Source organism: Sceloporus occidentalis, unplaced genomic scaffold, assembly GCF_023333645.1.
Source record: "Sceloporus occidentalis isolate IW3139 unplaced genomic scaffold, rSceOcc1.0.p SCAF_1, whole genome shotgun sequence".
In the NCBI taxonomy this organism is placed as follows: domain Eukaryota; kingdom Metazoa; phylum Chordata; class Lepidosauria; order Squamata; family Phrynosomatidae; genus Sceloporus; species Sceloporus occidentalis.
The window spans coordinates 206,154,489-206,169,153 of NW_028316981.1; the positions used below are offsets into that span (position 1 = coordinate 206,154,489).

The 14,665-nt window shown below is 41.4% G+C and overlaps 1 protein-coding gene across 1 annotated transcript; it reads right to left on the reverse strand.

The window, feature by feature from the left end:
• Window positions 1–438: 438 nt before the first annotated feature.
• On the reverse strand, window positions 439–13,464 carry POFUT3 (protein O-fucosyltransferase 3). Its single transcript, XM_089488657.1, has 4 exons — window positions 13,182–13,464; window positions 3,258–4,093; window positions 1,371–1,704; window positions 439–488 (listed from the first exon to the last, which is right to left on the reverse strand). Exons 1-3 carry the CDS (start codon window positions 13,444–13,446, stop codon window positions 1,405–1,407), a joined length of 1,401 nt encoding a protein of 466 aa, XP_089344783.1. The 5' UTR covers window positions 13,447–13,464; the 3' UTR covers window positions 439–488; window positions 1,371–1,404.
• Between the last annotated feature and the right edge of the window lie 1,201 nt (window positions 13,465–14,665).

Consider the following 14,665-nt stretch of genomic DNA (forward strand, 5'->3'; position numbering starts at 1 on the left):
GGGTGGGTCTGTCTAGAGTGGCCTATTGCTTCAATGCTAGACTCTGGGTGCATCCACATTGTAGAAATAATGCAGTTTGACACCACTTTAAATATTTCAGCTCCATCCTACAGAATCCTGGGATTTGCAGTTTTACAGGGTCTTTATCTTTCTCTGTCAGTATGCTGCTGTCTCACAAAATTACAAATCCCCATAATCTTTAGAATGGAACCATGGCAGTTAAAGTGGCATCAGACCATTATTTCTGTGATGCAGATGCACCCTTTGAGGGAGACCTCAGAAATAAAGCATTATGGGAAGAGTAGCTAAGGAAATCACTTATATTTTTCTTAACAGGCAGTGTCCCAAACTTCCATAGATCCGTGGCTCCAAGGATTTCCTTGAAGCTCAGCACTGAAAAGCACTGAAAATCCAACAGCATATAGAAGGTCATACACACACACACACACACACCCAACAGCTACCTCTCCACAGCCAGTTTTCATGACCTGCAAAACAGTTAAGCATTATGGATCAGGAAAATGATATGGTTCTTTTCCACAGCAATGAAAATAAACCTGTCATCCAAATTACATGCTAGCCCTTTGCAGAATTTACCAGAGTGGTATGGTATCAAGTCACATGAAGATACAATCAGCCATCCATATCTACAGATTTTTTTGCCATGGATTCAAGCATCCATGACTTTAAAATGTTTTTAAAATACATAAAAAGCAAACTGATTTTGCCATTTTATATAAGGAACACCACTTTAATATGCCATTGTAGTTAATGGGACTTGAGTGTTCATGGATTTTGGTATCCACACAGGAGGTCCTGGAACCAAACCCCAGTGGATTTTAAGGGCCCCCTGTAGTTCCAGTAACATGACTGAGCCAACTCAAGCTTGGGTAAGGAGTTCTTTTCATTACTTTGGTAGGGAAACTTTGCCCCTCTGGGTATTTTGGACTATTGTGTCTACAATTTTGTAGCACTGGGGTGAACTGATGTTGCAAATCCCTCTTCTAAAACATTTCCATGACTGTGCTGGCCCTCTGACCATATAGTGATCTGGGATTCATATTCATGACTTCTTCAGATGTAAACAAATGACAGAAGAATCAGTACCTAGTACCATAGATAAAGTTAGTAAATAAGCCCAAAAGCTCAACTGCATGGGACAGAGAGGAGTCTTGACATACTAACAATGACCTTATGACATGGGGGGGGGGTGTACTGCCCAAACATTAATCATACAAATAATCTATATTAATAATTTATACTAAATATTAGTATACAATAAATGTAAGATGACCCAATGGGGTCATTCTTCTTCTTTATTAGTATTCACTGAATACCATGTGCAGTTGTTAAAACTGCTTCCTACTCACTTATTAAGGCAATCTGCAAACAATGACAACCAGATCATTTGTGGATGGCTTTTTTCTGAGTGATTGTCTTTTTTCCATCCTGAGTCAAGGGCTCATTGTCTTCCAAAAATTGGTCTCTAAACACCAGAGTCCAAAACTCCTGAGCTGTGAAATTTCTGTTCCTTTCCACCAGCTGCCGCAGCACATGTGCTTCTCTCTTGGACTGTTCAAAGCTTGGTATCCACATCTCCTGCAGAGCTGTATTTTCCACGTTTGGAGCAGAAAAAACAAATGCCTGAGGTTTGGGGCAGCTCAAGTGGCTAGCTTCTGCATTCCACCTTTTCGGTAACAGTCCCTGGGGGAAAAATATATATATATAAATACAACCAAACTTTTAGTAATAACCATGTTATATTTAAGTTGTAGTATTTAAGATATTTCTCCCTCACATTTAAATTGTAAAACCATCTTTAGTTTCTCAGGCCTAGGACTTGCGATCTATAATATAGGATACACTTTTATTTTCTGTTCCCCAGTGAATGAATGGCCTGGGAACATCTGATCCTGAACAGTAGTGACCGGGCTTCAAATTTGCAAGGTATATTTTTCAAGAACCCCAGTATCCACCAGTTTAAACCAAGCACTAAATTAAAGAATTTCTTCAAGTTCTTAAACTTAAAAGAACTTTGAGTTGAGAGAATGAGGACTGAATAATACTGAAAGGTTTCCATATAAAAATTCATTTCCAGCTGCTTCTCTCTTTTTTCCCCATTTCAGTAGGATTTTGTGCTGTTTTGTTACCATTCTTAAACAACTGGGAGTTAGACATCTTTCCAGATCTACCAATCAGAGATTTATTGATAGATTTTAATGTACACTCTAACAACCCCGGTTGTAGAACTGTAAAATTAAGTACTGATGGTAACCTGGATAACAGACCCCAAGGAAGGGTTATCATTGCTTTTGCTTGCTGCCTTAGGAGCAGACATTGGCCTGAATCTCAGTTATTAGCTGCATCTACACTGGAGAATTAATGCAATTTGACATCGCATTAACTGCCATGGCTCAATGCTATGGAATTCAGGGATTTGTAATTTTGTAGCATATTTAGCCTTCTTTTTCGGAGATCTCTGGTGCCACATCTGTGCTGGTCTATGACTGTAATAAAGATTCTATCTATCTATCTGGTGCCACAACAAACTACAAATCCCAGGATTCCATAGGATGAAGCCATGGCATTTAAAGCCATGGCATTGTTTGATGTTATATTTATACTGTTGGAATCTGCTTTGATTCCTTTGTGAAAAAGCGGAATACAAATAATAATAATAATAATAATAATAATAATAAAAGTGATATCAAACTGCATTAATTCTGCAGTGTGGCAGTAGCTATTGTCCCAAGTATAATAGCCTCATTGAAACAAGGTTTATCCAGAAAGGAAAAAAGTCCCTGGATGTATTGAAACTTTCTGGTTCTTTTTGTTTTGATTTTACCTGCATGTTCATGGTTTTGCATCCAAGTTCTTTCTTGAAATACCTCTTACTTCCCTGTCCTTTGTGTTCTTCCTCTTCTCTATCCAACTGATCAGATGTAGATTCAGGAAATGTTTCAGAAAATGACTTTCACCCATTTCCACAAAACCTTTTAAAATTATTATTCAGGAGTTATAGCCAGTGTTAAACATAATTATCATTTTCTTTTCTTGCTAGCATTCCTCTTTCCCTCACTTGATCTCTGTTGACTCTGTATTCTGCAGAAACTGTCACATGGATTTATCTAATTATTGACACCATTCAGCAACTGAATCAATGGGTCAAACCACAAGGATTCAAACCATGATTCGGCTGGTCTCGCTTAGGAACCCCATGAGCCTGGCTGAAACAAGGTAGGCCTCCTTATAATTACCTTTGCTTGCTTGCGGATGTTTTCCCAAACTCTTCTGCACACCATGCACTCAAATGCATCAATGTAATTGTCTTTCATGATATCTTGCACTCCCCAGGTGCGCTCTCTGATGGCAGCAAGCAGTCGTTGGTTGGACACGTCTCCCTTTAGTTTCCACTCAAGATAGGTCTCATATTCCTTGTCATCTTTGTCCAACACTTTGATGTATTGTGCCAGGTCCTTGGGGTGTGAAAATGCAGTGACTAGAATGGCACTCCTGTTGCTTGGAAGCCAATCTTCAACACTGGGGGAACCAAAATATACTGGCACAACTCCCAACTTCAGTGGCCTCCAGAGTTTTTCAGTGATATAATCTTCACATACAGCATTTTCAAATGCCAAAACAAATTTGTACTGGGCGAGGATCTTGTAGAAGACATCACTTTCCATGGAAGCTGGGTTCCTGAGATGCTCTGGAAGATCTCGATTGTGTAAGCAGTCTCCATAGGAGTCCACCTCAATATAAGCCATAAGCTCCTTTACATAAGTGTCCCGGTCGGATGGTGGATCACAGTCTGACTGGACATACACAAGTGGTGCAAGCCTCTTCCTCAGGCTGTTCTTTTTTGGCAAAGAAATTACATACCTCAAGGACTTTAAGGCCTCAATACTTTCAAGGTACTGGGTAGTAAGTGGGAGGTGTGAGTGGCGGCTGAATGTGGCTGTGTGGTTGAACAGAGTGATAGCAGGGCTCTGGAAGAGCTTGTAATTGTTTTTTGGAGACTCCTCGTGGAAAATGGCCCAGTCGTGGTCATCTTTGCGAGGGAGAGGCAGGCCATCTATGCTGAAATCCGTACCTACAAATGAAGAATAGCAGTCTTCTTAATTATGGAAATCTAGGAAAATTTTATTCAACTGGGCTGCCTTTCCCTAAATGGCATGAACTGTATATTACCAAGACAGTGTGTCAGTCAGACACCCCTCAAAAGAAAACAAAAAGCAAAAGCCTTGTCAGCTGAGTTCCATGTGTGCGTGGTGTGTGCCTTCAAGTTGTTTCCAATTTATAGCCACCAAAGGCAAACCTATCACAAGGTTTTCTTAGGAAGATTTGGTTTAGGGAGATTTAACCATTGCTTTCCTCTGAGGCTGAGAGAGTAGGATTTGCTCAAGCTCACCATGGCTGAGCAGAGATTCAAACCCTGGTCACCTGGAATCCTAGTCCACCACTCACACTGTTTCATAGCCCTTTAGTAATCTAAGAAAATAAAGGGCTTGCAACAAAACACTGCAGAGCAAAGTATTCCTGTTTAAGAAGTCAGCTGTGTCTTCTTCCAAAATTCTCTCTAGTTTTCATCCTCCACCTCCCAATTCACTCACCATTCTGTGATCACTTCAGCATGTTCTGTTGTCATCGGGCTGTTTTGGGGTTTCCCTACTACTATTTTTTAAAAACATTCTTTATATTTCTCACGTTCTGGAGTTTTCCCCATTCATGCCTTCCTCTTGTGCATGGATAATGTTGTTTTGGTTACATAAAGATTTTCATTCATAGAGTCAGGCTGCAACCAGCATATACAATCTGAACCTTCTAGGTTGATGATGATCATATGATCATATGTAATGATCAAACCCTTTTCAACACAACACAACCAGAACAAAATCCAGTCTCCCATATTACCAAGATGGCATGAAAATACAGCGGGTCCTTCTAGGATTTGGTTCTATTACTCCTCGTGGATACCAAAATCTGTGGATGCTCAAGTCCCATAATGTATAATGATATAGTAAAATGGCATTCCTCATTAAAAAAAATGGCAAAATAAAGTTTTGCTTTTTGGAATGTGTGTGTATGAGTGATATTTTCAAGCTGTGGATGGTTAAATCCATGGATGCCAAATCCTTGGATACAGAGAACTTGGCATACTGACTGTAAATCATAATTTAGGTGTGGGAATGTATGCAAAAGAGTATTTTTCTACTAGCTGCATCAGTAACAGAAAAATCACTTCTACCTACAGTAGTAACCCTATACGTACTTATTTCAGAGCAAGCCTCATGCATCTCAGTTGCTTATTTATGGGTAAACATTGAAGAGGATCATACTATAGGTACTATAAACTCAAGTCTATGTCCCATTTTGTCATTGTGCTAGGGCAAGACCTGCTACACAGTGGTTATCAATTTTCAGGGTTAGCACAAAGGTGATATCCAGGACCAATTCCATTTGCAGGAGGTCATGGAAAGCAACTGTGCAAAAGGCTTTGCAAAGGAATTGTACAACTGCTTGTACTAATAAGAACTTTCATTTTGCTGGCATTGCATGGAGGCCATAATTAAGATTATGCAAGTTTCATCTTTTTCTGGATGTCATAAAACAATGTAAGACAACATGTTGTGATGGTTACTTTTAGTCTGGTATAATAAAAGGATGCTATAAGTCCTGGGGGAAAGATACAATAAAACTTTATTTCTTTAGACACCCAATAATGAATATCTATGTGGTTTTGTATACAAAAGGAAGTTCTTCAGACAAGTATTACGGAAAAAAAATATTTTCATTACACCTCTAAACAGAGATATATCAAAGCCAGTTTGTGGCTGACAAGTGAAACAATTCAGCCCCAAATTATCATCTTTAAGGGAATCATATAATTTTAAAAGCATCAAGCTTCAACTTACAGTTCTGGTTTTCTCCTTTTGTTATCTATACCCTACTGTTGTTTCTAAAATATTCTTCTGAGTTGCATCTATCTACGGTATTTAATATTAAAAACAATAAGGCTAAAAGCCTAAGGCCACTTACCTGAGAGTAAGACCCTTTGAGCAATACTTGTGAGTAGAGAGGTATAGTATTGTGTTGTGTCACTTGCATGTTTTGACTCAAATTCCAGAAACTAGAGCTTTTACAAAACAAATCAACACAGCAAAATCTACAGTGCACAGAACTGAGAAACATAATACAGAAAAGTATGGTAAACTCAGAAAACCTGCTTTCTCTGACTTGGACATTTTTGGTTTTAGATAATATTAAAAACTGAAAAAGTGAACTCCTTGTTGAAAAAAGAAAGTAGGACGCCTGAGTCGTCTAATGAAGATAAAGATTATGCAGACGGAAGAGTAAAGATGTATGCGTTCAAGGTGAAAGTGCTGAGATGACTGATTGATTTGATATGACACAGTTAATCTTGGTTGATAGATTATAAATCTTCCGGGATGTAGGAGATGATAAGAATATCCCCCAGACAAGAATTAAGATAGAGAAGGTTTAATAGGATTATGATGAGGAGCAGGAACAAAAGGATTGCAATTGCAAGCATATTTGGGGGAGAAAATGCTTTCAAAAAATTGAAAGTATTAAAATAAGACAAAATAAAAAAGGATAGGATCAGGGATGAGTGGCATACTGCATACCTGAAATTATTTTTAACTCTCCTCTGCCTACACAGGTTTTTGGGCGTGGAAGGGAATTATTTTGGCAAAGAGGCATTCAAAACTTTATTTTTTTAAATAAAACAAGGGAAAAACAAGGGCTATATCAGCGTTAACGCCTGGCCCTCCGCCTTTCTGGTGCTGGACAGCTGAGGAGGAGGAGGAGGAGGCCTGGAAATGGCAGAGACAATATTGGGGCAGACACCCTTCCACCAGCCCCACACGCTTGCCTGGGTCTTCTCCTCTTCCCTGCCCATTCCACCCCTTGGCACCAGGGACTGGCATGGGGACGGAAGGAGGAGAGCCAACAGGAGGAGAAGAGGCACAGGAGCCCCTGCTGCCTAGGGAAGGGGATGCCTACTTTTGAGGCCTCATTGGTCAAACAAGATGGGGCTGGAAGGGAGGCATTCCAAAATCCGTGGATGCTCAAGTCCCACATGGCCGCACCATTATTAGGGACAATGGGACAAAAGTACTTCACCTCCTGTCCTCCCTCCCTTCCTCCTTCTCTCTGTTCTTCCTTTCTTCCCTCCTTTTGTACCCTCTCCCTATCTCCTTCCCTCCCTCAACCCCCCTTCCTTCCTAGGCAGCAGGAAGGAAGGAAGAACAGAAGGAAGTAGGAAGAGAAGGAGGGGGAGGGGAAGGAAGGAGGGAGGGAGGGAGGGAGGGAGGGAGGGAGGGAGGGAGGGAGGGAGGGAGAACAGAAGGAAGTAGGAAAAGAAGGAGGGGGAGGGATTTTGACCCTGAAGACGGTGCGGGTGCATGTATGCCATCATTGGGACAATATGGGCTTGCCATCCACAGATGCTAATATCTGCAGCCAGGTCGAGGCCGCATGACCCATTCATCTTAATGGCGGTCGCCCCTAGAATGCCCCAATTCCCCCCCCCCCCCAGAATGATGGTGGGGTCTCCCAAACAACGCTGGGCAGCTTGATGGGAATGCTTTTGCAGCTGGAGATTTCACACCATTGGGAACTGCCTTGGGACTATGGAAAGTTTCTCTAATGGACTGAAAGACAGTAGTAATGGATAGCACCATTAATCTGGGGATGGTCTTGAGGACCCTGGATAATGCCATTAATGGACTGGGGATGGCATGCAGGACCATAAACATCTCAACTCCATTTGCAGGAGTAAAATTAAACTCCTCTTGGCATCCAGGGCCCTCCATGATTTTGCCCCTGTTCGGAGACGATGCCAAAAGGGTCCACGGTGCATCCCTCTCCAAAGAACCCCCCAGATCTTTTTAGTCCATTCCAGGGATTTCCATTGCTGCAGAGCCTCCTTTTGCCTTCCTGTTCAGTGCCAGCTTTCCCAAGGGACTGGGTCCTTTCTTTGCAAACCTGAGAAGGGAAGGAGGGTCCATTTAAGGCTTGGATTCAACAGCCTTTTCAGCAGCCACTCCGAACATTTGGAATGCCCTGCCAGAGGAGATCTGCCTTATTACATCTCTCTTGGCCTTTAAAAAGGCCATAAAGATGGATCTCTTTTGGTGGGTCTTCCCAGAATGACCTCCTAATAGAACGGGACCATTTGTCCGTCCAAACCAACCCTCCCTAATGCCACTCCTGTTTGAATTGTTTTAAGTAATGTTATTTATTATCGTATGGATTTATTGTCATGGTTTATATGTGAAGGTGGGAGGGGAGGAGGTTTTGGGAAATTAAGGGAATGTTTTTATTATTACCATATATTTATTTATTTATTACCATATAATTTGTATTTGAGCTATGCTGTTATCCATCTCGACCCTGAAAAAAGCAGAGACGGGAAACAAATAAATATATTGTTGTTATTATTATTGTTGTTGTTTTTGTTGTTGTTAAATTGGACCCACCTTAACTCCTCCTCTGGAATTTGCATTTTTGCAGCTGAGAAGGAAGGAAGGAAGGAAGGAAGGAAGGAAGGGAGGGAGGGAGGAGTGGAAAGTTTTTTCAAGCGCACACAGGCGCAGAGAATGTTGCAAAAAAGCATTGCAATTTTGCAAATTTTACGCATGGATTTTGGGGGGGCTGTAGGGAGAAATGGGGGGTCCTAAGGAGGAATAAGTGGGGAGCATTAAGTGGGGGGTCGTACCTCTTTTCCTAATTTGCTTAGAATCCTAGAGTTGTAAGAGACCCAAGGGCCATCCAGTCCAACCCCATTCTGCCATGCAGGAACTCTCCATCGAAGCATCCCAGACAGAAGACCATCCCCGACAGGATTCCTAGGAGGAACTTCCTGACAGTAAGGGCTGTTTGACATAGGAACAAACTCCCTTGGAGTGTGGTGGAGTCTCCTTCCTTAGAGGTCTTTAAACAGAGGCTGGATGGCCATCTGTCAATAGGGATGCTTTGACTGAGAGTTCCTGCATGGCAGAATAGGGTTGGACTGGATGGCCCTTTTTGGAGTCTCTTCAAACTCTATGATTCTATGAAATTCCAAAAAGCAAATTTTTTATTTATTAAATAAATTTATTAACTGAAGGCAAAAGAATGTATTAATTTATTTTGAGCGCCTCAATCCAGATTAGCTCTGCGGGAAGACTGACTCCCATCATCCCCAGGAGATGGCACACAAAATGGCGGAGGCTCCAGAGCCCGGAGGAGGACACGTCTCATCATCCCCTGATGAAGCAGAAGGTGGCGGACGACCCCCTCAGTGGCTTTGGAATATAATTGCCATCATTCTCTGGCCCTCAGGGGCAGGACAGCCATGTTTTCCCAGGGGGTGATGGGAATTGTAGTCCAAAAGCCATGCCTAGGGATCTTGCAGTCCTTGTCAAGCACACAGACACAGACATGAGCTCCTCGGGGTTCAGGGGGAGCAGCAAGGTTTCCCATGACATTCTTGCAAACAAGCTTGTAAAATGTGGGCTAGACAAAGGAACTGTTAAATGGATCTGTAATTGGTTGACCGGCCGAACCCAAAGGGTGCTCAACAATGGCTCTTTTTCAGCCTGGAGAGAAGTGACCAGTGGGGTCCCACAGGGCTCTGTCCTGGGCCCAGTGCTATTCAACATCTTTATCAATGACCTGGATGACAGAATTGGGAGCATACTTATCAAATTTGCAGATGACACCAAATTAGGAGGAATAGCTAATACTCCAGAGGACAGGATCAACATTCAAAATGATCTGAATAGACTAGAAAGCTGGGCCAAAGCTAACAAAATGAAATTCAACACGGAGAAATGTAAGGTACTGCACTTAGGGCAGAAAAATGAAATGCACAGATATAGGATGGGAGACACATGGCTGAATGAAAGTACATGTGAAAGGGATCGAGGAGTCCAAGTAGACGATAAGTTGAACATGAGTCAACAGTGCGATGCGGCAGCTAAAAAGGCCAATGCAATTTTAGGCTGCATCAATAAAAGTATAGTGTCTAGATCAAGAGAAGCAATTGTGCCATTGTATTCTGCTCTGGTCAGGCCCCACCTGAAATATTGTGTCCAGTTCTGGGCTCCACAATTCAAAAAGGACATTGAGAAACTGGAGCCATGTGTCCAAAGAAGGGCGACTAAAATGGTGAAAGCTCTGGAAACCTTGCCCTATGAGGAACGACTCAGAGAGCTGGGGATGTTTAGCCTGGAGAAGAGAAGGTTAAGAGGTGATATGATAACCCTGTTTAGTTATTTGAAGGGATGTCATATTGAGGAGGGAGCAAGCTTGTTTTCTGCTGCTCCAGAGACAAGGACCCAGAACAATGGATGCAAATTGCAGGAAAAGAGATTCCACCTCAACATTAGGAAGAACTTCCTGACAGTAAGGGCTGTTCGACAGTGGAACACACTCCTTCCTCGGAGTGTAGTGGAGTCTCCTTCCTTGGAGGTCTTTAAGCAGAGGCTGGATGGCCATCTGTTGGGGATGCTTTGATTTGGATTTCCTGCATGGCATCAAGGGTATGAAAAGATTTTATCAACCAGTATCTGGGATTATTAGATTTGGCTCAGTATTGATTACACAGGTCTGCAATGAGAATACTTTTTTCAGTATTGCAGCTGTAATTTTTGGAGCTGGATTCAAAAACGCAATAAAAACATCACACTGCACCACAGAGTTTCCCCCCCACAAATACAATATTTTAACAAAGCTGTTACTCAGCTTTCATTAGGTGTGGATGCTGAAGATCCAGTGTGATTTCTTTTAGTGCTTTTGAATGAATTTTTGCATTTCATATCAGCAAATTAAAGTGTTTTGAAAGTCTATTAGAAGACTTTAACATTTTTCTTACTCTTTGCAAGGTAATTCTTTGCAGGATCATTTCATTCAGTCACATATTACAACCTAGAAGCATCAACGCAAGTTGCAAAAAAACAAACAAACCCTGTACATGATGCAGCAAATCTGAGGTGATTTTTTTTGTATTTAGAATGCCAACTTCCTATAAGACCAGCATACCTTTCTTAAAAAGTGTTTATGACCCTCAGTTTTGCCGGGCCTGTCTGTTATTAATTATTAATTGCAATGGCAAACCTGTTCTGAACAAATCTTGCCAAGAAAAGCCAATGATAGGTTTGCCTTATGGTCACCATAAGTCAGAAAATACTTGAGTCGCACAACAACAACAACAACAACAACAACAACAACAACAACAAGGACGGGCATTGTGGAAGAGCTGTCTAGGAAACTTGTCTTTTCCACACTGGTGCAGGTAAGTCCTGCTTACTAAACCTCTTGCAGTGCCTCCTGGGGGCAAGTTTGGAAATCAGGCAAATCACAACTTAGCACATCAAGAACAGACCTTAAGATCATACACTCTCCATGTACCCAAAGACAATTGTGGCTATAAAGAGTATTTGGAAACTTTTGTTTCCATTTGTGATAAGCCACTGCTTACTTCCTCATCTTAACCTAACCAACTGTAGTTTATCATAATAGTAATGACCATCAAACAAGCCAGCTTCTAACTACACTTACTGAAAGTACATTGTTTCAAATATTCACAGCTATGGGTCTGGAAAGGAGCAAAAAGAGAAGAAAGGGAGATAATCCATGCTATTAATGAATCCTCATCTGGAGTGCCAACACTTCACATGTGCCAACACTTCACTTAGTGGCTTGATCTCCCACAACTGATGCTGATGGGTGTCATCAATTTTCTCTCCATAATATGTGAACTTCCACATGCTTATTTGTGCACAGCATGCCCCTGTTCGAAGCATAATTATATGAGTAACTGAAAAACTGGTGAACCTGTTCCACTTTAAGGCTAAAGCAGACTAAATAATGTCTTGTCAATACACAGTTATCATGACTCATTACTGAAATCTATATGTTTCCATACTCCTACAAAGGAAGTTAAAGTAGAGATTTTTGCATTAAACGGTTGCAGTTTAGCAAGATATCTGAGTCTCTCCAGTTAGGCATGAACTGAAGGTACGACTCGCTGTACAACAGCATCCAAACCCATACGGTCTACCGTGTAGCTCCCATGCCTCCTTCCCAATCACCTGAGATTGCCTTTTTGCCAGGGTGACCACAGTCTCCTTTTTCAAGAACATGTCCTACATTCCAGGCTTCTCTCCAAGAGGAATTTCAACATATCCTCCATTTTGAGCATGTCTATGAAACATGAATTTATATTTATGCTTTAAGTATTTATGTTTTAAAGTCCTGTATTTTCCTTGAATGCCATACATTTTTGGTGCCTTGTTTTCTTTTGCTGTTATGACATCTAGTCATACTGCCCTTTTCAATACTAATAGTGATGCAGCAGCGATCCCAACTGGAGACTGCTTGGAAGCAGACATAGGAAATAATGCTGATCACTGTAATGTGTGGGGAGAAGGAGCAAAGCTAAAGCTTGTCATCCCTCCAACAACCCTGCAGCAACTGAGATTGCTGCTTCTGCATACCTAATAGCAGCAGGGAAGTAGCAATATCTATAAGGATCCTCAGTGACCCCACAGTAGCCTCCCCAACTTCCCACCAGTGATCTTGACCAGGATCACTGAGATAGGAGTGAAGTTAACTGAGCCTCTGCACCTCACACCAGTATGTGTGTGTCCCTTTCCCAGTTAATACCAGACACAGACCTTCAAGCTAAAAAGGTTATGGACTGCACTACAATATTAATTGGCTCTAGGAGAATAATTGCATTTTTCTCACTCATCACTTCTACTGTGAACTGTCCCTTTCTTTCACTTGCTTTACACAGAATTATCACAAACTGTACCTTGTGCATTACACTGACACTTTGTTGTTGTTGTTATTGTTGTGTGCCTTCAAGTTGTCTCTGACTCATGGGAACCCTAAGGGGACCCTATCATGGGGTTTTCTTGGCAAGTTTCTTCAGATGGGGGGTTGCTATGGCCATCCTCTGAGGCTGAGAGTAGCCCACTGACACTTGATACATTGACACTTTACACCAATGTTTATGACATGGCAATAGGGAATTTGAGCTATTGAAGCAAGCGCATACAGAAAACCAAGAGAGAAGGGAATTTGACTTCTTAGTATACACTAACTTCTGAGAGAAGTAGTAGTAAAAAGTCATGCAACAACTTGAAAAATAAAAATAAGTAGCCTACCATAAAAGAGAAAGGCTTTCATCATAGGATTGTTCTGATAGGTCCTGTTGATAGTAAAGAAGCAAGTTTCTTGTCCACACTGACCAAGTCGTCCAGTCTCTCCTGTCAGTGGAGACCACCACAGCAAGATAGGATATCTGTCTTGGTTTAAAATTTCTTCTGTATCACTGTAAAGTTCTGGGTTCTTTACAAACGAATTGACATATTTTTCCAGCTCTTCCTTTCTGAAAGCATTATTTTGTGAAAGTGAGCTTTTCGTCATCATCTTTTCAGACTTACCAAGTTCTACAACCACCTTTTGGAGGAAAGGAAAAGAAATCCACCATTACTAAAGGTTTAATAGACTTGGCACAAATCATTCTTCATGCAGTTTAAAAGGCAGAGAAAAATAAGCCCCAGACTCTTTGGCATTTAGTTCTACCCCAACAAATAGGATTGCAGTGGGTTATATTATTCCAAGATTGTGGCATTGTTGGTCATTTGTGGTTTATCATTTGGTCTGTCTGTTCGGGCCCTGTGTCACTTTGTTGTTGTCATTGTTGCTATTGTTGTTTTGTGCCTCTAAGTCATTACCAACTTATGGTGACCCTATAGCAATCCCATCATGGGTTTTCTTGGCAAGATTTGTTCAGAGATTTGCCATTGCCTTCCTCTGAGGCTGAGAGCATGTGACTTGCCCAAGGTCACCCAGTGCATTTCCATGGTCAAACAGTGTTATAGATTTGTATCTAGAATTAGATCCTCGCACTGGCAGAAGTAGGGCCGCTGTGGGGAAGAAGGGGTGAAAAGTCTACTTCTGCCAGGCACGTTGCAAGTATCTAATTCTAGATACAAACCTATATCACTGGGGACTCTTTCATGCTAAATCTGTATTATATTCCTAATCATATTTGAAAACTCACCATTTTCCCACATGGTAATTTAGAGACATTCATAACAGGATTACCTCTGATCTGCTACCACAGCTTGTCCTTTCTTGTCACATCAGCTCACCTAATGAAAGAAGACAAGCTAGAATGTGACCAGAAAGAACAATTCAGAACCACAGATCTATAATCTTGTAAATGAGGGATAGCTGTTATTGGACTGCAGCGCCTACCATAGCTCACTATGGTTATGTTGGCTAGGGCTGGTAGCTTTCCAACAACATCTGAAATACATCTGGTGTAAATATTCCTGTCTCCTCACTAGGGAAAATGAACCACTTGGTTTATATTCTCATTATAGAATGTGCATTAATGTGCTTTATCAAAGAAAATGCAACTATAGGAGAAAACCATCAGCACAAAACTGAGATCCAGGGGTAGTGGGTGAAGAACCAGAGTTTCGGCAAGTTATTTTTTGGACTACAACCCCCAGAATCCTGCAGCCACACTGTTTGGCTGTTATCCAAAAAGTAATATCCCCAATTTCTAACATGAAAAAGCAAAATTAAAACCACCATAGATTCTGGCAACCTAGAGAGAGAACCTATAGTGAAAGAA